Raw genomic sequence first — 26,876 nt, 5'->3', positions numbered from 1 at the left:
GTGAAGGCATCTGGGTTAAGGATGTTTGTCCTCATGCTCGTAGAGAATATTTTTGTGTGTCTCTCTGCTTAAAGCTGAGATAAATGTGCCTGCACATAACAGCAGTGAATTCTTTTGGCCTGCTCAAAGCTGCAAGTCGAGAGCAGCAACACCTTGCTGTGTGAGAGTGAGTATCAGGACACAGGGCTGGAGAAGGGATTCCTGCCACCTTTCTGCATAGTCTGCTTCCCTGCACCTCCCTGGGCTCTTGTAGATAGGAAGAAGGGAAGCTTGTCAGTAACCTTTTCATGTTGAGTGGATTAGTTTGTACACTTCTACCTTATGGCTGTTTTTGTCAAATCTCCTGCTGACCATCAAGTTCTTGCCTTGTCCAGATTCCCTGGAAATTTATTCTGCTTTTGGATTGTATGCAGAGCAGTCTCTTACAGGTTTGACACTGATAACTGCTTTGATCTTTTCCAGATGCCATGGGGTTGGGACTACTCTGGATCATCCAACTTAACTGAACTGAAAATTTTGCTGGAAGAGTCCATCATGATCCGACGTCTGAAGTCAGATGTGCTTTCCCAGCTTCCAGCAAAGCAACGCAAAATGGTTGTGGTGGCTCCTGAAGGCATTAGTGCAAAGACCAAAGCTGCCTTGGCAGCTGAAGCAAAGAAGATGGCCAAAGGATATGAAAGTGTAAGTCAGAAACTTATTTTCGCAATGAGCCATTGCTATTTCAGGTACTTTTATTTTAAAAAACTTTTTCATGAAAAAGCAGTACCCCGAGTTCCAAAGGTCAGAGCCACACCTTTATGTGAAGGCACAATTTTAAATGAGTGTACAGCACAATCAAAACTAGCTCAGCTTGATTTGCTTTTGATCTAAGTGGTCTACTTTATCCCTTTGTGTGAAATACCATTTCCTCTTTTTTTTCCTCTTGTTAGTAATTGTCTTTCATATCTTCTGCCTCTCTACTTACTCTCCTGTCTAGACTTGTAATCTCATTCAGCCTACAAAACCAGACTTCTTTGTGTTGTGAACAGAGCAGTGGCCAAAAATGCGAAGGGTCTATTTTTGCTTTCTTTGTTTGTTTTCCTTGTATGGGTGGAAAATGCATGTTGTAGGCTCCTAGGTTGCTAATACAGTTCTGTAAGAACTTGGGGGTTTTTCCTTGCCATTTTAGTTGGGACACGCTTTCTCAGCTACAACTGCATTTGTGATACACATGTCATCCAGCTGGTAGGAGTTGAGTGGGAGGTAGGGAGGGAGGTGTCAGGGCTGTGTGAGTATCTGCTGTACCTAATGGTGAGTAGGAGACTTCCCCCCCAGGCCCCTATTGTTGTGCTTTTTTAGGCTGATTTTTTTTCCTAGCAAAGTGTTTATTGGCAGCTGCAGAAATACCAGATTTGTAAGCAAGAAGGAGAAAAGGCATAAAGGCATTTTTGAGACTCAGATTTGTTTATCTCTTCCTTCTACAGAAACAACAGGAGAAGGAAGCTCTTCTTGTCTACTTCAGCAGAACAGCAGAAGCCAAAATCCGCTCAGTCGTGTAAGCTCTGTGTCACTGCTTCATTCTTGCCCAGTAAAATGTGCTTTTCTGCTGAGAACAGGGAGACAGTGCCTGAGAGATAACAGTGCAGGGACATGAAGCATAGCCTCAAGTCAGCCTAGAAAAACTTGATTGTAATTACAATGCACTAAACATTTTCTTCTCTTGGGATTCTTTGGCTGAATAAGTCTTCTAATTTCATTCCAGATACAAATCTAACCTGTCATTTGAACCATTTAAAATGACTTTGTGTTGGGGACTTGGATCAAATTCCCTGGTCTGGACCCTTTTTCAGTTTAAGGAGCAGGGAAATAATGAAACTAAAAGCATCAACAGAATTTGAGAAAACAAATGCTGCAGTTCTGCTGCAGCAAGAATCCTGAACCAAAGAACCTATGAGATGGGCTTAGCTTTGGTTGTAGTGTGCTTTAGGAATCTCACAGCTCCTACTGAAGTTCTTGGCTCTTCCACAGGGCTCACATGGGAACTCTGTAGTAAAATTTTTGTACCACAGGTGTGCTTTTAACTCTCTCTTCCCTAGAAGTAATTTCTCTCTGTGCCCTTTCATCCTTAGCCTTTTTGCTGGGACTGCAAAGGAGTTGCTTTAGGTCATAGCATAACTTTCTAATAAGTAATATGGTAATAATATGAAAATTATTTACTTTCCACAACTCTCTGAATGTAAGGACCAACTGATGTGCACTGTGTGATTTCACAGTCACAGACCTTGCTGCAAAATTTGCTTGTTTGGCACAGAATTACACTTCATAGTCCCAGCATTCATTTCTATAAAAGAGTTTCTTCCTTTTGTTAGTGAACAGATACAAGACTTTTGTGGTTTTATTATAGTTACAAGTGTGAACTGAATATAAAACCATAAAGTGCTGTTTATTTGACTCTCTAGTAGGAAGTAGTCCATTTTTTCCTAGAGTTTAGTAGCATATAAAATATCAGTTACTAGAAGCTGCATCTAACTAAAGATACTGTCCTATGATCATCAGCACTTCCCATGTCTTAGCCTTAATGACTTATCTTCCATTGCTTCCACTGAAATGACTTACCATTTGTTAAATAGAAAGTGGGAATGAAATACAAAATAATTGTGATGTGTTGGTTGGCATCTGTTTACTACTCTGAATGTTTGCTTTGATATTTGTTTTAAAATACAGCAGTCCCACTTCTCTCCGAGATTTCTTTGTTAAAATAACACTGTCATGTAATGGGGATCTGAATATTATGAACTCTGCAAAGTTGTCTGCCATCTTAATACAGTGCTGGAAATCCTTCTTGGTCTTTTGTGACAGCTGCAGCTGACCTAGATGTGTTGACTTTAGCAAAGGTCTTGGTATTCCTGATCTTCTCAACAACTTTGCTGTTCCAAAGAAAAAAATACATCATCTGTATGGGCTTATAGGTGTTCTCAGGCTCCAGTTGACCTGACTGTAATACAAGTTACTACATAGAAGTGGGTTCTGTAGCTGTGCTACTAGTCCATGGGAAAATCTAGATGTTTTCATTTAAGTTGCTTAAAAGGAGCCTTGTTGCCTCTCATTGGCCACTAGCCTGTATACATGTGGATAACTCCTAGAAATAGCTGACAAATTTAGATATTTAAGCTGGAGTAAATTGTCAGTGGGAACCCTTGCAAGAAAAGGTACTTTTTTCTGATCAGTATGTTTAGAGGTGTTTTCTTCTGATATAAAAACAATCCCAAGTAAACCTAGGAAGTTAAACTGCATACAGATTACTTTAGTATATTGTGATTGTGCAGAAGTTAGAAATAGAGATGGGTGAGTGAGATTGTAATTAAGTATAGATGATCTTCAGTCGATTGACTTGGGATGTCATGTTCCAAGTAGGATATAATAAACCGATTCTCTTTGACACCCAAGTATAATGTAGGCAGATGTCTGCCTGTGGTGAAGAAAAACTGAGGGAGTTTTCCTTTCTGTATTTTAATCTATAGAAGACTTGACTTGCTGCTTGCACTTTACTGCAGATTTTTATGCTAGCCTGTTTCCTGGTGTTTGTGTATAGATGGGCAGTAGCTTCAAAATTTGTTGTGAGCAAAGTCTGTATTCTCTCAGCACATAATTTTATAGTGTTTTGGTGTTTTTCCTTTTTCATGTAGAGAGTACATCCTGGAGTTACTGGAAAGTGGGAATAATAAATTCCTGGTGTTTGCTCATCACAAGATAATGCTGGATGCAGTAGTTGCAGAGCTGAAGAAGAAAGTAAGTGACTGATTTGTCTTAACTTTATCACTGTTCCAGCTTCAAAGCTGTTGAACAGCCCCCTGGATTTATGGCTGGTCAGGTAGTTCAGGACAGTTAGTGACAGAGATGATTTCTACTTGCTGTGCTTCTGAGTGTGCCCTTCACCGAGGGAGCTGAGCTGTCAGGGTGAATGCCTCACAGCATGCATTTTGCATTAGCTGAATGGCTTTTATGTATTTAATGTTCTTTAATTCCACTGTCTGCCCTGGAGCTTGTGAATTCTTGTGTTACCCTGTGTGGCCGTTGTTCTCCAGGCTTTCCTCAGAGGGAGAATGAGGCTACCCAAGCCCATCATCTCTGCCTGCCTTTACCTCTGTGGTGCTCTTACATTTTTGAAGTAATATACTGTAGGGAGAGTTGATAGACCTGCCAGTCATTTCTCTTGACTTCTCTTGTTTGTCTAACTTTTCATGTGAGATTTCCTTTGATGCTTCTAAAGCATCCTGGGTCACGCTGGGCAGTGTGAAGAATGATTTAAGATAACGTTCCAGACTATAACCCACAGTAGCACTGGTGACTTTGCTCAGTGGCATCACTGGACATGGGATCCCCTAAAACATGGAAGGAGTATGCAAGAAAGGGGACACCAGGTCTCTGAACAGCATCTTCTGCCCTTTCACAGCACGTCGAGCACATTCGCATCGACGGCTCCACATCCTCAGCTGAGCGGCAGGCTCTGTGCCAGAAGTTCCAGCTCTCAGAGAAGCAGGCTGTGGCTGTCCTTTCCCTCACTGCTGCAAACATGGGCCTGACATTGTCTGCTGCAGATCTGGTGGTGTTTGCAGAGCTCTTCTGGAACCCAGGGGTGAGTGTCCTGGAGGGGACAGGGGTTGGATGTTCTCTGGAGAGCAGAAATGTTGCTGATTAAAAGATATAATGGGCAGGCAACTTTCTCTAGGGTTTGTCTCTTTCTGTGGTCTGCTGGCTCTGCAACCACAGGTGCCTGGGCTGGAACCTGTGAGGCTGGTTTACACAGCTTGCTGGCAGAGGAAGGTGGCACAAAAGAGAAACATGCTTCTGTCTTTATTTGACAGAGCTCTTAAAAGGGTTTGCTTATCCAGCACCTGAAAGGGTCCATCATCAATGCTGACCCTCTACTCTGGGAAACTGTTCAGTGCCTTTTGGGAACCTGGTGTACCAGATTACTTCTTGGCTTACTCTGTTTGAGAATATAGGTCGCAACAGGACCCACATAAGAAAGAGTTGCTAAGCAGAAGAAATGAGATCCTCTGTTCTCTGGTGCTTACACTGTTTCTCAGATGTTGCAGTTTTCACTTTTTGTCATGTTTTTACGTTAAGATTTTGATCCAAGCAGAAGATCGGGCACACCGAATAGGACAGACCAGCTCTGTTAATGTTCACTACCTGGTGGCTAAAGGCACAGCAGATGACTACTTATGGTAAGAAGTGAGAAAGACACTTTGGTTCTCCTGACACGTGTTTCCACTGCTTGTAACATATGTGGTGTGAGGGGTTAATGCTTGTGCTGATTTCCACGGCCTGTGAGGGGAGGATCAATGTGTGCCAGGGCTGCTGCAAGCTGGTGACATGGCCTGGCTGCAGTGGACATGACTGAGTGGCTGACAAGCAAGAGGAATAAAAGTAGTTACCTAACAAAGAAAGGGCTCTCAAGAGAAATTCTGGGAGAGTTGATGCATCTAAAACCTTCAGAGTCTCTGTGTAAGGAGGAATTGTCTTAGATACCAGCCCAGAACATTCCTGTGGCAGGGTACTGTAAAGTGCGAGACTGAAACGAAGTCAGCAGACACTGGAGATGGTTCAGTGTATTGTAGATCAGTTCTGAGGAGCAGTCTGGCTGCTGTGTGCTTGGACAGGGAGCTGTGGAGGAGGACTGCACTGTTGCCTTCCTCTTGCACTTCAGTGAGCCCTTCAAATAGATTTAAAAGCTATTGACCCACCTCTGGATAGTTGTGGAATGAGGCTTTTTGGCTTCAGTGAGAGTTAGCAGCAGACATTAGTCCTTAGGACTGGGGAATCTGACCATCTGGGGGTGGGCAGAATCTGAGGAATCTTTAGTGCTGCAAGGGAGCTGACCTGCAAATGATGACAAGAAATTATCCACCAGCTGCTTCATTTAAATCCAAAATTACATCTTTATTACCTTGTTTAAAGGAATGAATGAACTAAGTGAACTTGTGCAGTTCCCAGAATATCATGATGGCAAGTAATTACAACCCTACAATGCAAGGATCTGGAAACTGATGCATCACCCAAATTTCATGGAAAGTTAATGACAGTAATTCTGCCTTTATTTGTGAAATGCTGTCTGTGCAGTCATTAGTGCTTAATGGGGAAGAAATATGGCTCTCAAAAGGACAGTGGCATATTTTTAAAGACAAGAAAAAGAACAAGAGGGCAAGGCTGTTTGGTAAATGCACTAATTGTGCTGTGGCCTTGGCATCTTTCAGTGTCCAGTGTGCAGGTGTGGCTGGGACCTCTCAGCCTCTTGGGCCAGTGATGGATTCTTCCTCCTGCTGTACATTGGGAGCTATCCTTGAAATGCACCATTGGTGTTGTTGCCTCAATCAACTATTTTCTGTATTGGACGTATGTGTTCTCCAAATGTTTATAGCCCAAAATCCTCGAATTGTTACTAATTTAATCGATTGATATCTCAGGACAGCATACAGTGATTATAACCAAGAGCAGGACAGGTTAAGGAGCTAACAAAGTTTGGTAGAAAAGCCATTTTTATTCCCAGTTGTATCCTTTTTTAATCTACACATAGTAAATGAAGCAGTGTCCTTGATTTTTTTCCTTTCGGTAATATCTGTTTATCACTCCTAGGCCAATGATTCAGGAGAAGATCAAAGTGCTGGGTGAAGCTGGTCTTTCAGAAACCAATTTCTCTGAAACAGCTGAGTCAACTAATTACTGTCCTAAGGTAATTGACCTGAAAGAATATTGGTGGTCCCTGGGAGAGGCTGAATGGGCTTTGGCTTGTGTACATCTAGATTGGCACAGGTGACCTTACACCTGTTCTACCTGTTCATACCAGATTGTTCAGCTCCTCCCAGGATCCATGCCTTGGCTTGGACTCTCCACAGAAGTTCCAAGCCTGCTATTTGCAAAGAGACCTGTTAGCATCCATGTCATACATATGTCTTTGAGTATGTAGTGTATGAGATACATGTGGGTGTGTATCATGTGAGGTATGATCTGTACACACATGTGCACTGTGTAAGGGGATTCTCCTCTGATTTTGCTCACCGTGTTTTACATGACCGTGTGGATGCAGATCCTGTTCTGTTCTGTTTCCTCAGACAGATCCAAAGCAGAAGACAATCTATGACCTTTTCCAGAAGACCTTCTCTGAGAGCAGAGATGATGCTGATGATGTGTTGTTTTTGGAGGCAGCTGATGCTGGCTGTGAGTTTGACTCTGGCAGTGCCTTGCAAGACAGAGAAGCAGAGGCATGTTCAGTGAGTCCCAAAAAAAAGCGGCGTATTGAGGAAGTGTAAATGGTGACAGCTAAAAATAGCAGCTTAGAGGTTATTTTTTTATTAAAAAAGAAAAACCAAAAGCAATCACATATTATTTTTTTGAATTTTTGAAAATAAAAGACTTGAAATGTTCTGTATCTCTGGGATGTTTCATCTCAAAGGATGAGAAGGCAGACTGACAGTGTGACAGATGTGCAGCACACACCTGGCAGCCTGCAGGATTTGCAGTCCTCGTTTTGCTGATGACTGAATGGACATGGGCAAGTATCATTCTGCTGTGTTTCAGCATGTCAGCTTCCACAGTTGTTTTGTTTAAAAAGCAGATAATGGTTATCTGTCCCCAAGGCAGAACTCTTGAGAAAACCAACTCATCAGCACCTGCAGAGTGCTTTTAACAATGTTTTCCATTTCCAAAAGTCTGTATTTCTAGGAGTTTGTTCACTGGCAAATTGGGCCATTACTTGGATCACTCACAGACTGGCTCTTGGGTATTCCATTTGGCCATGAGGAAAAAAGATCCAAACAGATCTTCATGTTTTGTGGAGGTGGGGAAGAGGAGGGAAAAGAGGAAGTTACCACCTTGAGCTAAGTAATGTAGCTGTGTGCCAGTAAATGTGCATTGCCTGTTTTAGGTACATGTCTGCCTCTGCACACTCATCTCTGGCCTCATGCTGAATATTAGGACCTGCTCCATTGGCAGGAGCTTCTTCTATCAGTGGAGGGTGAAGCTTGTGCTGACTGCCAGGGATTAACCCTGACTTCTCAGGGAGGTGGGGTGGGTGGGTGGGTGTTTTCTTCAAGACTGATTTCTACAGATGAATGATGAGAAGGGGACACAGGCAGACTTTTGCTCTTGTTTTGTGAGAAACTGATTCTGGACTGAACTGTTGAAATAAAAAAATTGTTCTGAGTTGTGTACCAAGCTTTTGGTACTTTATCTATCTTAGCATTCCATCTCCCAGTTAGCTGTGTTTTACAGCTGTAATCTGTAGAAAAGGTGGCAAACTGAAGACTTACATTTAGCTCCTGGAGGCCAGTAGCTAACGTGCTGTGGAGGTGATGTGCTTGGCTCTGTGCAGGTACCAGACACTGACAAAAATACCTCTCTTGCAAGGCAGAGGAGAAAAATGTTTGTGCTGTAATATCAACCTGGTAACATTAGGTACTCTTTCCTTCATTGAAGGGTTTGATTGTTCCATTTTCAGCTGGTGAGGTCACGGAAATGCCCCACAGGCTGCGTGTACAGTTTGGAGAGCTGCATTTCATTTGTGCCTGCAGATGGGTCTTCGGGGTGTGAGCAGTAGCAAGGGGTGCTGTGGCTGGGGCAGCTGGAGGAAATGCTTTATCTCTGGGTTTGAGGCTGAGAGTTACCATCACTGTTCTTACTTCTGCAGCTGGCCAGGTGATGAAGACACGCTTTTTGGCATTTGAAAATGTCTGTCATCTTGAACACAGAGTATTTAATCTGTCTGTAGGATGAGTGATCTTCCTACTTGCAAAGTGGGTTGTTCTGAGTAAGGGGTGAGAAATATTGCTGTCTGTTGACTGAAAAACAAAAATGCAAAAGGCATTATTTGGGTGCCCATATTGTTGTCTCCTATAGGAGTAGTTCTCTTCTTTGTAAAGCTACAGCTGCTTCAAAACAGTACTTTCCTAAGATACACTGAAAGTACCCTTGGAGAATTCTGCATCTTATTAACTTGATTCATCTTGTCTGTATGTTGATAAATCCCAGCCCTGCTAGAGGAATGCCAGGTGAACCTTCCCTTTGTTAGGACATATAAAATTTCAGCTGGTTTGCTGCCCAGATACAGAGGTTTTTCAAATACACCTGAGATCCACTTTTTATCCTTACTACATGAAAAAGGGAAGAAGAAGCTTCCAGGAAAGTGCTGTTAGTGATTACTTCAAGGGACTGGAGAGACTGCAGGCCTTACCCCAATGGCATCATTAGTCCATCATTTGTGTGGTGAGGAGGTGGCTGGGCAGCTGGCAGCAGGCTCAGACAGGATCTCCAAGGTTTGCTGAAGAACCTCTAAAAGGCAGTGTGCAGGATGGGACCCACAGCAAGCTCAGGAACATGGAGCACTCCTGGGCCTCTTGCACCTGCCAGCTGAAGATGACAGAGCTGTATCTTTTTGGCATTATCTAAAACCAGCAGAAGAAAGGGAAGGACCCATCTCACTGATCTGGAGCATCTTACTGTGGCTGGTTGCCTGCTTGTACACCTGCATCAGTGCTCCCACCTCTGTTGGAGAAAGGTGTGTTTTCAAGGAGGATGCCAGAACAGCAACAACAGGTTAAAATACATCAACAATAAACTGAAAAGTTCAAGGGGGTGGACTATCAAGGCATGGCTGTGCTGGGCCTGTGTCCTTCTCAGTCCCTTGGAAATAAATGTGTGTTTACTTTGGCAGTGCTGGGAATGGCTGTCACCCAGGGTGGCTGGGTTTGGTTGTTGCCAGAGCTCTCTGTGACACTGGTAGGTGATGGATGTGACCGTGTGCTGCACTGTCACAGCAAACCTAAACTCTGTAGATACAGACAGTAGATTCTAGCAGTAGATTCTCTGGATGTGTTGGCTGACAATTTATATTTTTTTAACCATATCGTCACTAGGCAGCCAAAGGAAATTACTTTTTTCTGTTTTTTAATATGCTGGTATCAAAGCTGTATCCTGTGAGTCATCATTGTGACGAGGATCTGAAAAGGGCAGATTTATTCGTAGGATATATGAAATGAAATTTTGATTCAACTGAGGGAGATATAAATACCATTGCCTAAAGCCTTGCTGAGCCCTCATCTCAAACGTTCCTCTGGCCCACCAGCTCCCAGAAGAGCCTGGCATGACAGAGGCCATTAAAAATGTCAGTGTTCAAACCCTCAGAGCAAGAGCCAAGAAGGGATGTGACATCTGTTGTCCATGAACATCTCTTAAAACTACAGACCCCAGCCAGGGAAAGTAACACTGTGGCTGGGTACATTCGATTCCTTGATTCCCTCTTAGCTAAACTGCAAGTGAAGAGTGCTGTCATTGCTTGAGGCAGCAATGGGTGGGTATGGAGGAAAATTACCTGCAACAATTACTTGGGGACTGGGAAGCTCCGGCCCTCTCCTGGCAGGAGGGGATGGACCGGAGCGGCCTCTGCGCATGAAAAAGCTCTCAGGCTAACTGGATTACATTTCTTAATGTAGGTTAATGAGTTAATGCTAATCCCTTTACGAGCATTGCAGCTCGGTGGCACTGCTGTATTTTTCCCTCTGTGTTTTGGTGCTGGGAATCACCTCTGAAACGGCACACAACGGCTTTCAGGGCTGGTGGTTTCAGCACAGGCTAACCCCGAGGAAGTTAGGAAGTTGCCTTGACCAGACCTGATGCCAAAGCTCTCGAAACCTCATGGTTTGGGGTTGGTATGTTTTATGATAGGAATTCATCCTCGTTGATTTTTATATTTGCTTTTTCTGCAGTTCTGGGCACGTTTTCTGTCTCTGTTTTGACCTACTGCTTATCCTCTTTAAAAACGAGGTGAGTGAATGGAACTACCCCGTTTCCTTTTCTGCTGTGACTTCCCTCGCTGGAAACCCAGGAATGTGAGCTCCGGCGGTGCTGGCGCCCATGCACCGCCTGGGTCTCACAGCATTCCACAGGATGGGTCAGGCTGAAGGGACCGCGGTGCTCATCCGCTCCAGCCTCCCTGCTCGAGCAGGACCCTGGTGGAGCACACGGCAGTGTCTGCAGTGGGGGAGCCCCCACACACTCTCCCAGCATCAGCGCAGGCGCCTCGCTCGGCCGGCTGGCTGGCTGGCTAGCTGTCTGTCCGTCCGTCCGTCCGGCGGGCTGTGTTCTGTCCCGCTGCGCTGCGGCCGCGGCCAGGCCCGACCGCCCGGGGCCGGCACCGCGCGGCTCTCTGCGTCACTTCCGCCCGCGCCGGCCCGCCCGCTCCTGCGCACTGTCGCTCCCTCTCCGCGTCGGGGCCAGCGAAAATGGTGAGTGAGGCCGGGCCCGTCCGCCGCCATCCGCCGTCATCCGCGCCGGGACCGCCGCGCTGAGCCCGCGGGGCGCGCCCGGGGCAGCGCGGAGCTTGGGCCGGGGATGCGCCGCGTCCCCGAGCCGGCTCCGCGCTGCGCTGCGACAGCCGCTCGCTCGGTCCGGGCGGCCGCAGGGAGGCGGCCTGGGTGAGGGGAATGGCAGCCGGGGCGCGGGGACAGAGGGGCTGCAGCGCTCCGTGCCACCGCCGTATGGCCCCGGGACGGACGGGGCTCTGCTCGGTCTCGGCGGCCCCGGGTCCCCGGCAGGAGCTGCGGGGCTGCGGCAGCGCCAGCCCGGTGGCCTTTCATCGCTAATGCTCCAGGGGAGGGCAGCGAGGAGGATTGGAGGACTGGAACGGCTCTCACGAGCACAGGCTGAGGGACTTGGGCCTGTTCAGCCTCAGAAGTGGCCACTGATAGGGAATCTATCATATACATATAAATACATGTAATTTAATACTTAAAATAGCGTACGGATATTATCTCTTCTCCTGTCAAGGGGCAGGAGCCCGGCTCTTCTCGGTGGTGCCAAGCCGTAGGACAAACTGGCAGACACCGATGCACAGCAAGTCCCACCTGAGCACGGGGAAGAACTTTGCTGAACCGAGCACTGAGAGGCTGCGCAGAGAGGGCGTTAAGTGTCCCTCAGTGCAGATACTCGGGAACCGTCTGGATGCAGTCCTGTGCCATGTGCTCCGGGCCGGTCCTGCTTGAGCAGGGAGGCTGGACCAGGTGGTCCCTTCCAGCCTGACGCTGTGAATACTCGGTTTTCCCAGGCTGCAGGGAAGGCTGTAGGGTGCTGAGCCCTCAGCTGCCATGCTGGGAGAGGGGAGCAGCAAGGAGAAAGCTGTCTCTGTAGAGCTGAAGCTCATTCTGGTTTGCCTCCCAACAGGCCAAGCGCACCAAGAAGGTCGGGATCGTGGGTAAATATGGGACCCGTTACGGTGCATCCCTTAGGAAAATGGTGAAGAAGATTGAAATTAGCCAGCATGCCAAGTATACTTGCTCCTTCTGCGGCAAGGTGAGAGATCTCCTTCCCCCCCAAAAAATCTTTAAAAATCACATTGGTGTTGATGCTAGAGAGGTGATTTGATGCATCAGTAATTTTTGTAGTGAAGAGAAACGTGCCTAGTTCCAACACAGGGACTAGTGTGTAGTGAGCTTTAAGCTGCTGTCAGAGTCCTTGAAAAAGAGAGTAGACATTTCACATGAATGTTGAGTAGTAGTTAAATGAAAACAAACATTATTACGTTTCATGATGCAAAAGAGGGAGCAATGTTGCCATATTATATGCTTTACATAATTAATAAAATAGACCTGACAGAATTAAAGCATCACAGTTGTTATATTGATAATTAAGGCTTAACTTTTTTTGTCCTTCAGTAACTTTTTACAGCAGACCTGGCAGAGGAACAGAGTTTGCTTTTCCCACTTTAAACTTCTGATGGCAATTGCTTACTTTTGTGTGCTGTATAACTCTGGATGAGGAAGAATTTCTGATAGGAAGTAATCTTAACTCTGTGTGTACATAGTTCAAATTTGCTGTTAAATGTAGTTTTTGACAGTTTGAAAGGTCCATCACCTTATGCTTTGCACAGATATTTTTATTGCTATCTGTAGAGTAGGAATCTTTAAACTGTCTGGAAATGTAAAAATATTTTCATCGGGTTTTTACTTGCTTTGATTTGTTGTTGGGTTTTTGTTTGTTTTTAGCTTACTGCTTTTCATATATGAAGTGAGAATGTTCATAGTCTTGCCTGCAGAGCTGCCTAAATCAGGCATAGGTGTGGGCAAACCTATTGTCACCTTTGCAGGGTGAAGGATACCTGCCTGGGGGAGGGAGTTCTGTACCCACCACTCACTCTTCAGATCTGGGTCTGTGTTGAGCAAGCTGAGCTTGCCCAGGGAGTCCTGGGAACAGTGGGGTTACATGAGCACCAAACCAGAGAGAATATCAGTTGTTATAACCAAGGTAGCTCCTTACTATTTTTCTCCTTCAGGATAAGCTGAAGTTTTGATGAGGCCTTTAGAAATGACCCAGTTCATATGTGAATGGAAAAGTGTTTCACAAGTGCCTGCAGAATTTGAGTAAAAGGATTGTCTGTCCCTTTCTTGTCTAAACTTAGCTTATAGCAGTGCTGTGAAGGCCTTACCTGAAGTTTCTTGTTTGGCTTTTTCAGCTGATGGAGAGTGACTTTATTTTTTTCCTTAATCTTCTGTTCCAGACCAAAATGAAGAGGAAGGCTGTGGGTATCTGGCACTGCGGGTCCTGCATGAAGACAGTTGCTGGTGGTGCCTGGACTTACAAGTAAGGAAATGAAGAAGCTCTAACCAGTATTTATTCTCACATAGCTGTGGCACAATACAGCTTTTTGACTTCTTTTTTTTTTTTTAATTTTGATCTACTAATCATTAAGTAGATCTGTCTTGAGATAGTAATGGGGGAAGTTGCCTGTTTTGTTAAAATTTGATTGCTATTCTTTGCAATAGGCAAAGCCAGATTTATTCCAAGAAAAATTATTTTCATGTTTTCCTTTGGTTGTAAAAGCAAAAAAATTGAGTTATAATAACCTTTATTGTGAGGGTGCAGTTGCTTACTCCCGTTGTTTGCTCCTTGCCCCACAATTCTGTAGAAGACACTCCTGTCCCAGTCGTGAGGGACCTGAGCCCACACATTGGTGCACGTGATCAGTGCATGACTGGGAGATTGGGGTTGGGATGCAGCCTCTGAAGTTCCATGTGCTTTGTGGAGCCAGGCCTACGCTGTGTTGTGAGGAAAAATTAAAATCAAAGTGGAGTTAGACCCTGTTTGACAGTGCAGTCAGATGATAACAGTTGGAAATGATAAGTGCTTTCTCAAAAATAAACAACACCAGCACAGTTGTTCTGCCACATGCAAATGACTCTGCTTCTCCCTCCAGTACCACCTCTGCAGTGACAGTCAAATCTGCCATCAGAAGACTGAAGGAACTGAAAGACCAGTAGAAGCTACATCCTGTTCTCCTTGTGAAACATCCTTTTTCCTCCACTGTCAAGACCTATCCTTTTATCAATAAAAGGGCGATGATGGAGTGGAATAATGTTTGTCTTTTCTGTCCTGTCTGTTATGTATGGTGAGTGCCAGGTGCCCACCAAAGCTGCCCCATCACTGCCTTCCTCTACTGGACAAGGGAGGGAAAATAGAATGAAAGGTCTGTGGGGTGAGATAAGGGCAGGGAGAGATGCCTCTCACCAGCTACTCATGGGCAAACCAGATCTGATTTGGGGAAACCAGTTTAATTTATGACCAGTTGTATCAGAGTAGAATAATGAGAAATTAAACCAAATGTTCATTCCAATCACCCCTCCCTTCCCAGCCTCAGCTTTACTCTTGGCTTTCTTGCCCTCCCCAGCAGCTGCACAGGGGGAAGAGGAATGGGGGCTGAGTCCATCACATGCTGACTCTGCTGCTCCAGCTTCCTCAGGGGGAGAGCTGCTCTCAGTTCCTCTGCTCCAGCGCAGGTCCCTCATGGTGTCACAAGTCCTGCCAGCAAACCTGCTCCAGCATGGGTCCTGGGCTCCTCTCCACAGGGCACAGGTCCTGCCACAGGCCAGCTCCACTGCAGGCTTCCTGCAGTGTCACAGCCTCCTTTGGACAGCCCTGCTGCAGCATGTAGCCCTCCGTGGGCTATAGGACTGGGATGGCAGAAGCATTTTAGAATAATTTGGTTGCCGTGGAACGGCAGAGCTATGTAGCTGTTCTGGTTAGCTATAGAAATAGCACCATAAATGTGTAAAATACATAAGCAAATAATGGGAAGAAAAGAGTAAAATATGAAAAATACCACCACCCATGGATCCAGTGACAAGACTTGATTGTGGGTGACTTCAGTGTCCCTTAGTCAAGGTGATGGTCACAGTCTTTGTCTGTGGGAGGTGGGGGAGCCCCTGAAACACAAAAATTCACTGGGTTAGTATCTTCAGGTGTGGTGGGAATGCCCAGGTTCCTTCCCTGAAGGAGGTGGGGTTTCCACTGTCGGATATAACATTGTGGGTCAGGTGCAGTCCAGGCCCTAAATGGGTCTGGGGGTGCTTCGGGGGTCTTTGATGGTTTATGACCAAGCCATGACAGCTCCCTCACATCATCCTCGCTGAGGCAGGAACAAATGCTGTCACAGCTATGCGTGCATGTGAATGTCCCAATACCTTCAGGGGAGGGGGAAAGGGAGGAGGAGTTTTACATCTCAGCCAGTGGTGTAAGGGAGGACATTTGCATGATAAAAAGCATTTTCCCATCTCACAAGATCTGCTTAATGCCCTTCTCCCTTATCTGGCTCAAAACCAGTTTGTGGCTAAACAAAAGTTGGTTTAAAGTCCTGCACCTCACCAGCTGCTTTTGGAAAGGCTGATTGTTTGCGTCATTAACCCTTAAAATTTCAGTCTCTCAAAGGTGCCTGGAGCATCTCCTGTTTCTGCTGCAGTGGCCTGGGTACCTGCAGACCTGCTCCTCTCATACTCTCACTGCCCTCTCTGGCTGCAATTGCTGTTTGGGAGTTTTTCTCCTTTAATCTGTTAGCCCAGACACTAGCATCGCTGCCAATGGGCTCCTCCTTGGTGAGTGGTGGGTCTGTGCTGGAGTGGGCTGACATTGGTTTTGTCAGACACAAGGAAAGCTTCTGGCAGCTTCTCCCAGAGGCTGCCCTGTAGCCCTCCCACTCCCAAAACCTTGCCATGCAAACCCAGTGCACTGCTCTGTATTTATAGGTGTAACTATGGAGACACTAGCAGTGCTATGCAGTAGTTTGAGTGGCCCTGGTTACTGGTGAAGCCATTAAAAACCATTTTCCTTTCTAGTTAATTGCACATTTTGGTGCTTGAATGCAGTGAGGTGAATCTGAGGAAAGCTTAAATAACTTGAAGAAGCTTGGCTCATCTTGGTACATCCTTCACATCTGTGCCTTGAGGAATAGAGTAGAGCTCCATGAGTGAAGGAATGGGCAGATGTAAGGGGGGGAAGAGAGAACATGTAAAACATCTCTGCCTTTTCCCATTTCCTCAAGGAACTGAGCCATGTGCTGCTAATGTGCTGCTAAAGATGGTTGGTGCTGCTAATCCTTCAGCACCACCCACAGATCGCTGTGTACCATAGCCTGTGGCGTGTTCTGGTGTGTGCAGATCTCGGGGTTAGTCCACCCAAACACTTTGCTCCCTGGTCTGGTAGCAGCCTCTCATGTCTGGATGTTTGAGTCACCTAATCCACACTGAGTTGCAACAATAAATTTTCATGTTAAGCCAATTGGACATTCAGTCTTGGTGAAAAAGCTGCTGTTTGAGTTAGTAATTGCCTCCAAATAATCAATTTAAACTGTCAAGATGCTGGAATATCTTTCATGGTCTGACTTGTGAGTTTCAATTTGGTTTTATCTGGGGGTTTTTTGGTGGCTGTATCTCCCATCCCTAGCAATACAGATCAGAAAACAAAAGTCTTGTTAATAACTTTGGTTATTAACAAAATTTATAAACAATTTTTTCTGCTGGAGGAAAAATAGCAAGGAAGTAGCAGAGGGGTTGCTTATTTTTATTCCAAATTAAGCTTTACATGGATTTGGGGAGTAATAAGCCACAGCAATAATGATTCATTAATGAGCCTGACATCTTCAAAAGATTAATTCAAAGCTGGACCTAAGTAGGAACTTTTTCCCCAAGTTGCAAAAAGTCTGTGGCTCACAAGTTTGACTTCAGTCACCTGAACTTGTTTTCCAAACTTTTCATTTTTCCTTTTAATTCAGTACTTCAAACTTCCCTTACTAAAGTCAATTCATGTAGTCAGGAATCTGGTGTCATTCATATCAATCTGCATATCCTCATATCCCAACTGGCTTGGTGGTGTAACCACTTCCCTGGAAAGCCAGTTGCAGTGCCCAACCACTCTCTGGGTGAAGAACCTTTTCCTAATGTCCAGCTTAAACCTCCCCTGACAACTTAATTACGTTCCTTTGGGTCCTGTCACTGATCACTACAGAGATCAGCCCCTGCCCCTCTGCTTCCTCTCATGGGCAGGACAGTGTGGTTCTGCACATTGCGTTTTATTCTTGCTTCAGTGTGCTTGGGTCACATTTCCAGGTGGTGAGACATGACTCTGCACACCTCTGTGCTTTCTGCATTAATGCAGAGGTTGTAATTGAAGTACAGGTTTCTGATGAAGCTTTCTCAACTGCTCTGAAGTATGAATGGCTATTCATTAACAGATGCAGAGGATATGTTTCACTGTGTTGATACCCCAGGATGGCTGCACAGGTATCTTATCTGAGACGACTTCTACTCCTACTAAGGAGGTTATTAGTTCCCTTTGGATTAATATTTGCAGAGGGTGGAAGCTGGGCAGGGCAGAAATACAAAGAGAAGATAAGGATGTGAGATGATCTTTTTGACCTGGATCGTGTGGTCCTACCTGCATCCCTGTGGGATGGGCTGTGCCCGCAGATCCCCTGGGCTTCTTGTGCCGTGGTACCCCGGCGTGCTCCTCGGCAGAGGCCTTTCGTGTGGGTGAACGTTCGGGGCTGCCAGCGCCATTTCCCCGAAGTGAGGCGGGCAGGAGGAGGATGCGCTGGCAATGCTGCGAGCGGCCAGCGGGCGCCACTGCCGCTCTGCTGCGGGGCCGCTGCATCGCCCCGGCTTCGCTGCATCCCGCCCGGCAGCGGCTCCGCGCACCTGCGCTCCGGCCACAGCTGCTCCGCTCAGCGGCTCCCGCTCCCCCCAGAACACACCATGGCACTCTTTTCGATTGTCCGCCCATAGGAATGGGCAGGTTGGACATGAGGATTTTGTAGTCATTTGTCACCACTAGCAAAGCTGAATCTGTGTCAGTGCTCAGTCCAAATGCTGTGTATATACTAGGAGAAATTTGTATTGACAACTAAGTGATTCAGCCAGGTAATCCTCGGAATTTGGTGTTTCCTCTGGGAATCTAGGGTGAAAACAGGAATTCTAAACAATATTGCTTACTGCTTTCAGTACATTTGCTGTTAAGCCTTAGTCAGGAACTTGGATAGAGTTGTCTTAGATGCTGTAGCAACAGAGAGCTGATACCTGTCCTGGAAGGTGTGAACTTATGGCAATGCCAGACCCAGCTGGATTTCAACAGCTCTGGGAATTGGAGAAGGGTTTGATGGAAACTGAGACTTTGAATCTGACTGAATGTTCTGTAGATGTGGCTGTGCAGGTTAGTTTATCTTGGTTACTTTTGAAGAGCAAGTGAGAAGGGGACCTCTTTCTCAGACCAATATATCAGTCCCATGGGATTTTTCTTTCAGGATCAAGGATATAACCTAAGGGGATGGTAGCTGTAATAAGTGTGGCATTTCAGGTACCAAAAGGTGTTTCAGGAGCCCAAAGGAACTTGGAAATAAAAAACTGAACAAGCTCAGGGCAGCTTTCCTCATTCTGATTTCTGTTAAGTATTTCTTTGTTTCCAAAACAAAATAATTGCTTTGGCTTTACCCCCTTTGTGCTTCCTGCCCCCTCTTGGTCACCAACACCCTGTTTGGTCTGTAGGGGATCATGATGCTAAGCCTTGGGGGCACCACTGGAGTTGTTCTCCATATTAAAGACTGGGAGTTTAGGGCTTACAGGAATGAGAAACCTCAGCCACAGGAGTTGGTTGGTTGCCCTTTCTGCATGTCCTGACTTAAGGGTGGTGTGAACTCAGCCTGTGTGCAGGTGTTCCCTTTTGGCATGGTGTCTTAGGAATCTGACTGTAACACAGCCCGGCAGTTATAAACAATGGGCACTGTGTTTTAAGGAGCATATTCCAGTGTGATTTCTAACTTTCATGGCCATCAAATGTTTTGTTGTATGGCCAGCTGCTTTCCTCCTTGAGCACAATCAAGGGTTGCTCATGGCCTTCCTAAGCTCCTTCCTCTATGCTGCATCCCAAGGAGATTTCAATGGCACTTCAGAAACAAGAGTGACTGATGCAGGTGAGTCACCTTCCTGGTGCAGGCTAACCCTGTCTTGGGACTATCCTCTAGGTCTCTCCCTAGAAAGAAAGGAGATTTAGTGATGAAGTTTATTGCTGGCTTTGCATGCAGCTCAGAACACTGGACAACAAGAGAAGCAGCCAGATTTAGAGAATGATGTGAGCACCACTTTAATGGGCTGCAAGTCACCATCTGATTTTATGTATTATCCTAGCTCCCACCTACTGCTCATCCTACCTGGATTTTCAGCAGCTCCACTTGGGGAAAAATTGCATCACAGAGCTGGCCCAGCTCCTATAGATGAAGCGGGTGGGTGACATCTCTCTGCTACCCAGCTATGCAGCAGGGCTCCCAGCTTTCCTTGGAGAAATGGCTCCTTAAAGGATGCTACAAAATGATTTGCAGTGCCATGAGATTGTGTATTTCCAACGGCTTGAGGTGCCTGCTTGAAGCTGGCCCCAGAGCTCTGGAAGTGGGCAGTTGCCATCGGTAACACATCCTTCCTCCGAGTATTTGATCTCAGCAGATGTCTTTTGAGCCATGGAGTGTGGCAGAGTTGTGGATATGCCTCAGATGCCCTTATTAGATGCCTGGATGCATTTTGAAAATGGCTGCTTAGAAAATGTCTAATTGCTATTCCACATATTCAAAAAGGTGGGGTTTTTTTCTCTTGTCAAGGCTTTGGCATGCCTTGGATTGCTAAATATACTTTCCTCTTGCAAATTCTTGGCAGGAATCTGTGTAAGGAATCATGCCAAGCAGTCTCTTCAAATGTTAACAAGCTCATCGGTGTGGCTTTCCCAGTGCAGGGTTTGTGCTCTTTTTTTTTTCCACTTTCCTTCCCAAAAAACCCCAACCCTTCTTTTTGTACACTGTTGCTCTAAGCACATGAACTATGGCAGCTCTGCAAGAAAGGATTTTTCTAACCAGAGCCAAAAAAAAGTGCTTGAGTCGTGTTCAACAGTTTGGTGTCAGAGCCCTGCTCAACCTCCCGGGGCTCCTGTTGAGTAGGAAGAGTGGATTTCGGGGTGCTTGTGGAAAACCTAATCCATTTCCTCTCCTCCTTTGCCATTCTTGCTTTTCCTCTGTTCTTAGCAAGCTGGACTATGTCCTTGCATGGTAATTGTAGATTTGATGTCTTTCTTCCAATAGCCTATTAGCAAGTGAATGAGGCTGTCATGCTCCCCTTTTGTTTCCTCCCCAGTGCTTATCCGGGTGCAGAAGCAGCCCTGGAGGTGGTGCCTGCAGCCGGGCAGGACCCAGAGATTAGAGCTGCAGACTGAGCTGCTCCTCTCCCTCTGCCCCAGGCAAAGAGCAGCGCTGCTCTGGCATCCGGAATTTACAAAGCAAAGAAAGCAGTGAGAAGCCAGTGCAGCACCTCTGAAAACCTCCATGTCTCCCTGAAGGAAGCCTTACCCTAGGACGTCGGCATCCATCAATCAGTATGAGGTTACACACCTCCCTTTGTCTGTTCACTGCAGACAGTCTTGCCTGAGCATTTGGAGAGCTTTGCCCCTGACCTGCTCTCCTGGCCTTCGATCATCTGATGGACACACCTTGGGGGCAAGCCTTTGTGTTCAGGTTGGGATGTTGGATTCCCCTCCCTGTGCTCAGTCCTACCTCCTCTTCATGGAAAGAGCTCCGTGTGGGATGCAGGGAAGGTGCTCCAGAGGAATTGAGCTGTGGGGCCAGAGCCTGAGTGCATCACACTGCAGCCTGGAATGAGCAGTGGGTGTTATTGAAGGGACCTCTGCTCCTACTGAGGAATGTTTATTTATAACTCATGAGTGTAGTTTCAGGAATTTGTGACCCTTCTCCATTTCTTTGATTAAACCTCCTATTGTAAGAGGAGAGTTTTATTTTGCAGTCCTTCCCCACACTGAGACAAATGTCCTGCAAGTCACAGCTTTGCTCTGCCCTTCAGGCAATTCTGGAACAGCTTCAGCTCTCTGCAAGTGTGCAGAGAGAACCTGATTCCTTCAAGTAAATATACTTGATGTTAAGTGATGGGCCAAGAGGGCACTTGCCTTTTTCACTGAATAGGCTTTTTCCAAGTTGCTACCCACTACTGGGCCTCACCTTTGAAGGAAGAAGTTCTGATGCAAGGAAGGATTGTCTCTAATATCCCAGCTGTGAGGGCAAGTTGATTGCTTGAAGATAGGCTCTTGGGCTCTATCAGTCATGTCTGTTTCCATTCAAGTGGTTGCATTTGAAACTGTCCCTACTATTGCTATGATAGATTAGATTTGAGATTAAAAGGCAAATCTGTAAAGGGAACATTAAAAAAAATCCTTAAAGGGAAACTAGACCCAAGTCATGCAAGGAAAGAAGAGGAACAAATAAATAATCTAGACATTAAACAATTAATTTTTAGCCTTAGTCAGCTGAAGATGTATTTTTCTTTTTGCATGAGGAATATGAAACAAAGAAATGCGAGTTCCTGTAGCAAGCAGGAGATGCTTGCTCCAAAGTAAATGACATTTCCTCTGACAGAAATGCTGTCAGTGTATGCTGTGGTGCTCCTTGGGGACCTAAGGTGAGGACTATGCTGGTACCTGTCAAAACAAAGAACAAAACAGTCCAAGGAAAAGATAGAAGATGGTAAACAATCAAATAGATATGGAAGATTCACAGCCCTAAAAACAGGCTTGTTATCTGAGGCATCTGCAGCCTGACCATCACTTTGGTTTGGACTATTATTACTGCCCCAGTGCTTAGCAGGTGAAGAAGGTTTTACAGTATATACCTTAATCACTGATAAGTCATTTCACATTGCTCACTTGGAGAATCTGAGGCATAAGAAATGGTGATAGAGCTGCTGATTGTGTTACTTTTTTGCTCTCAAAGGGTAGAGAGTGATTGTTCATGATAATCAGGCTACTTTGTTTGGTCAATGTACTTTCCTGCCCTTTCCCACTGCTTCCCTTCCTTCTTTGGTGTGTTCTCACCTTACATGGACCCTTCCCATGTTGTGAGGCCCTTAAAGCATGGAATACCTTCTTGTTTTGCCCACTGGGGCAAGCTGAGCACAGAGGATCCTGCATGCTGCTTGTTACCTTTGCTCATCTGGAGCATGGAGATCACCCAAGCCTTTGAGAATACATTTCAGGAGCACTCCCTGCCATCAAAGCAGTAAAGTGGTACCTTTGTCAAAGGGAAAACTTGCCATCACTTGCAGAAAAAGGGGTTGTGTAGAAATGAGACAGACTCTGGCTTGTGGTTTTGCTCTAAATCAGCTGCATTTTTAACATTCAGAAGCCAACAAAGATGAAAGACTCCTGGTCAACCTCTCTCCTCCCTTGGGGAAAAAAGTAAAAAGACTTGATAAATATTTTGCATTAATAAATTCCATTTGTCTTATAAAACAAAGTTTGCCAGCTACCAAAGCAGGAAAAATATTTTACATAACTCTGAGTGCGACGTCTAAAAGGTTGCTACGAGCCTGGTTTGAGCAACTCTTTTCATATCCCAGAATGTGAAGGAATGCTAATCTTCACCCAAGCTAGGACCAAGCTTGCTGCATGTGTCTGTGTGGTGGTCCAACTCTGGCTGGTTGCCAGGTGCCTACCAAAGCTGCTTGACTTGACTCGCGGAAATTAATTTAATTTATTGCCAATCAAATCAATGTGGGGTAATGAGGAAATGAAAACCAAACTCTTAACACACCTTCCTCCCCCCCCTTGCTTCTTTCCCAGGCACAACTTCACTCCTGATTTTCTCTCCCTCCTCCATGGCCTCAGGGGCACCACTGCCTCACCATGGTCTTCCCCATGGGCTGCAGGGGAATCTCAGCTCCAGCACCTGGAGCACCTCTTGCCCTTCCTTCTTTACTGAGCTGGGTGTCTGTTCCTCTCATTCCTCTCTCCGGCAGCAAGTGCTACTGTGCAGTAACTTCTTTCCTTTCTCTTCCTAAATCCCTTATCCCAGAGGTGCTGCCACCATTGTGGATGGGCTCAGCCTTGGCCAGCCGTGGGTCCATCTTGGAGCTGGCTGACATTGGCTCTGTTGGACACAGGGGAAGCTTCTGGAAGCTTATCACAGAAGCCACTCCTGCTATCAAAACCTTGCCATGCAAACCCATGTACTTTTCTGCCACACAGATGTATTGCAGGCTGGTCCAGCAGGTGAGAGGTAAGCCATGGAAAAAGAGATAAAGATGTGTAAATGTCCCAGAAGCTGTTTGTGAACCCAAAACAATGTCCCTCATTGTGCTGTGGGAATGTTACTATAAAAGGCAGGAAAAGCACAGCTGCCTACTATTATTATTTTGTTATTAATTTTTAAGTGGATGTTGATTAATCAGTGGAGCAGATTCCCCAGGGATGTTTCCTGGTCTGGACTATCAAGTTTCTGATTCTCAGGGCAGGAATTGAGCACTGGCTGTTCCTGCTGATCCTGACAGGGTCTATGTGATGGTTTGCATCACCCTGCTGTGGTTTCATGTCAGGCTGTGGACTGTCAGACATCAGCCACAGCATCTCGGGGAGCTGCAGGAGGCTTTGCAAGCCCGCACCCTCAGTCTTGGTTAGCACTTCCTGGCACACAGAAATACATTGTTATGAGTGGTAGAAGAAGGAGACACCCAAGCCTGAGACAAGCAGGGTGCAGCTGAGGTCTGCCTTCAAATAACAGTCACAAGACCACTTCAGGTTTGGCACTTGGAGCATTCCAAGCCAAGGATGCTTTTTTGGCTTTGTAGGATGCAGATCATCACAGCTGACCAACCTCCCTCCACCCTTCCCATCAGTCTTCTCCTAGGTATCAGCCTGGCTTGCAGGAGCTGGGGTTGTTTCTCTACTCAGTATAAGTCCATCTCCTGGTCACCCCTGCCTGCCTCCTTGAAAATGAACTGGCTGCAGCTTTTTATATGCTTAGGCTTCCCCTTGAGCCTCCCTTTGCCTTGGGCCATCTGCCACCAGATGATCTTTTGGAAGAAGGGGGTGACCAAAGGCTCACAAGTCTCTGTCAATGTCAAGGCCAGGAAATGCTGTGAGTTAAAACACAAAGAAAATGAGGGATGCAGTGGATCTGGGGGTACAAGAATTGTTTGGAGATTGGCTCCTACAAGCATTGAAGCCCCCCAGCCCTGCTGCCAGAGATGGGTGTGCCAGGAAGATATGCCATGGTGAGCGACACGGGATATGACCATTCCCTCTTGGGAAGGTATTTGAAACAGTTGACTAAAGATTCATCCTGATTTGGGGTGAAAATTTATTTGTGAATCCCAAACAATGTCTCTTGTGGAGCTGTGGGAATGTTGCTATAAAAGTCACGAAAGGCCCAGCTGTCTACGATTATTGTTTTGTTGTTAATTTTTAACAATAAGGGCAATTACCCATTGGAGCAGATCCCCCCTGGGATGTTTGTTGGTCTTCAGTATTTAAACTATGAGGTTCTGTGAGCAGAGACGTGTCTAGGGCAAAGTGTATGTACAGCACTGAAAACCTCAGCGCCTTCAGCCACGGCTTGTGCAAACCTACTCTCGGTTGTGTTGCAGCAGTTCAGGAGGGCACATGTGGCCAGACATGCTGTCTCAGCAGAGGGGTGTCTGCTCCTACTGGGGTGGCAATAAGTCTTAGGAAAACTTAGAGACCTGAGTAGTCCTGAGCACCTGAAGTCGTTCCCAGTTTTATCAGATTGATATTTCACAGCAGAATGGCCTGTTCAGGCTATATATAGCCAGCCCCTAGCTGAGAACAATTAGTATTTGTTCTAACAGCAACTGAGGTTCTTTGGAAAGAGTTTCAACAGCTAAAGGATCAGTTCTTGGTCACCAAGGGTGGGGTGTTGTTTTGGTTTTATCCTCCCCCTCTCCCCCTCAGCAGACCGTGCAAGTGCCTCCTCTTTTAGGAATCAGTTCTGGAACAAATGGAGACTCACCACTAAATTATATCTCTGGGCAGAAAAGCAGCGCCAAGCCAGTCAGTTGGTTTTGTAATGTAGGACAGAGCCCCCCTTGCCCTGCGTGCAGTCATGCACAGACTCCTTGGCAGCTAATTAATAATTTGCAGTTTAGCAGCGGCTGCTCCCTTGCATCATTTCAACGCGGTTGCCAAGTGGAAAATTGAAAAGCAAGAGGGAGCCAGAGAGAGGATGACAATGACACAACAACAACAACAACAACAGCAGCAACAACAAAGGTTTAAAGTTCTAGGAAATTTCACTATGTGAGGTCAAAATTCCTTGTGTGTTCAGGGGCTGGGCTGTTGGCTGGCAGGCACCTCTAGTTAACATGGCAAGGCCCTTTCTTTTCAAAGTCCTGTTGTCCTCAAGCACCTCCTATTTCAGAGGAATTTCTTGGCCCTAAAATGCACGTGTTTGGGGAGGGGGAGGATGTGGGGAGTACACAGGGCAGGTTGAAGAGAAATCCAGTGAGGGTTTTTCTCATGGTTGGGAAAGTAACAAGTGCTCTGGGGGATAGGGACAGGCAAGGAGGGATGGTGAAGCACACCTCCCAGGACAGGACTGGGAAGAGGATGGAGGTGATGCCACAAAGGAATTTGCAGAGCAGGGGATGCCCAAGAGTGGGCTTACAGCCAAGGGAAACCTGGTCCTAGTTTTTGTGGATCCTGAGGAGCACATCTTGCCAGGAGTGTCTCTCCTCCCAGTTTGCTGGTCAGCAGTTGGCCTCTGTTCGGCCTGTTCATGACACTAAAGGGCTCTCCTCTGGGGGGAGGGTTTTCTAGCATGGTGCAGTTAGATAACAGTAACAGTATGGTCTCGTGAGTTAGGTTTTCCACTCTTTTATGATGTTAGCACTGGGAAAGAGTTGGAGCATGGAATGTTGGCACAGCAAGAAGTACAACAGCTGAACTGAGCACGTGGAGTTTTCACACATCTTCATGCTTGAGGTTGTCAGAGATGTGAGGAGAAGGGAGCCAAGGGAAGGCTGGTATTCAGAGCATCTGATGAGCTGTTTCTGCTTTGCCAGCCTTTCTTCTGTTTCTCTTCTCCATGGAGGAAGCCATGGAGGCATCTGTCTCTTCCCAGCTACAGTCACAGTGGTCTTCATGAGGTTGGCAGCTCCAGGATCTGTGTGGCTGGAGACTGGCAATTATTTGTGGGAAGTAGGCATAAAAGATCATCAGTCTAAACACATGACCTATGAGGAAAGGCTAAAGGATCTGAAGAAGGAGAGCCTTTTTGAAAACATTTGGTTTTAAATACACAAGATATTTTGCTGTTAGGTGAAACGGCCTCATTGGTTCTCTGTATTCACTGCAGACCTGACAAGAAGTGATGATTGAAACTCCAGCAGCGGGTTAAGTGTTGGTTGGACGTCTTCTGGCCAAGCAGATCTGGTTGGCCTTGCTTTGAGTTAGGGTTGGAGCAGAGACTTCCAGAGGTCCTTTCCAGCAATAAAATGCTAAAATTCTGTGATAGGAACAATATCCCTGCAATAAGGATGGCCACACAGTGATGAAATGAGGTGATAGTAATGTCACATCTGGAAGTTCCAAGCTGGAGATTCGGCAAGCATTTGTCAGAAGTGGCTTGGGGAGAGCTGTCAGTGTTTGAAGGAGAGAAAGCAGAATGTCTTTCTGATGTCTCTTCTGTTTTTGACTTTAAAAACTATCAGCTCTTCACTCTCAAGCACTGACATCTGAGGGCATCA

General features: G+C 46.0%; 2 protein-coding genes across 3 annotated transcripts in view; both read left to right on the top strand.

The window, feature by feature from the left end:
• Nucleotides 1-7,411, top strand: part of SMARCAL1 (SWI/SNF related, matrix associated, actin dependent regulator of chromatin, subfamily a like 1) — a 35,230-nt gene extending 27,819 nt beyond the window's left edge. Inside the window, exons 11-17 of one of the 2 annotated variants that reach the window (XM_066553434.1) lie at nt 463-681; nt 1,464-1,534; nt 3,666-3,768; nt 4,433-4,615; nt 5,110-5,210; nt 6,619-6,715; nt 7,099-7,411. In XM_066553434.1, coding sequence (XP_066409531.1) covers nt 463-681; nt 1,464-1,534; nt 3,666-3,768; nt 4,433-4,615; nt 5,110-5,210; nt 6,619-6,715; nt 7,099-7,257 — 933 coding nt within the window. In that variant the 3' untranslated portion in view covers nt 7,258-7,411. Of the gene's footprint in view, nt 1-462; nt 682-1,463; nt 1,535-3,665; nt 3,769-4,432; nt 4,616-5,109; nt 5,211-6,618; nt 6,716-7,094 lie in introns of both variants that reach the window. The other variant, XM_066553433.1, reaches the window with a different exon arrangement.
• A 3,700-nt stretch (nt 7,412-11,111) lies between these two features.
• On the top strand, nt 11,112-14,383 carry RPL37A (ribosomal protein L37a). Its single transcript, XM_066553572.1, has 4 exons — nt 11,112-11,261; nt 12,196-12,324; nt 13,529-13,611; nt 14,225-14,383. The coding sequence occupies exons 1-4, from the start codon at nt 11,259-11,261 to the stop codon at nt 14,286-14,288; spliced, it is 279 nt and encodes a 92-aa protein (XP_066409669.1). The 5' UTR covers nt 11,112-11,258; the 3' UTR covers nt 14,289-14,383.
• The last annotated feature ends 12,493 nt before the right edge of the window (nt 14,384-26,876 follow it).

Source organism: Molothrus aeneus, chromosome 7, assembly GCF_037042795.1.
Source record: "Molothrus aeneus isolate 106 chromosome 7, BPBGC_Maene_1.0, whole genome shotgun sequence".
Taxonomy (NCBI): Eukaryota; Metazoa; Chordata; class Aves; order Passeriformes; family Icteridae; genus Molothrus; species Molothrus aeneus.
The sequence above is the reverse complement of the archived record's forward strand: the minus strand, read 5'-3'. Positions and strand labels throughout refer to the sequence as shown.

Coding starts and splice junctions, on each gene's coding strand:
- RPL37A (XM_066553572.1), top strand. Junction 12,325..13,528: donor CTTGCTCCTTCTGCGGCAAG/GTGAGAGATCTC, acceptor CTTCTGTTCCAG/ACCAAAATGAAGAGGAAGGC. Junction 13,612..14,224: donor GGTGGTGCCTGGACTTACAA/GTAAGGAAATGA, acceptor TTCTCCCTCCAG/TACCACCTCTGCAGTGACAG.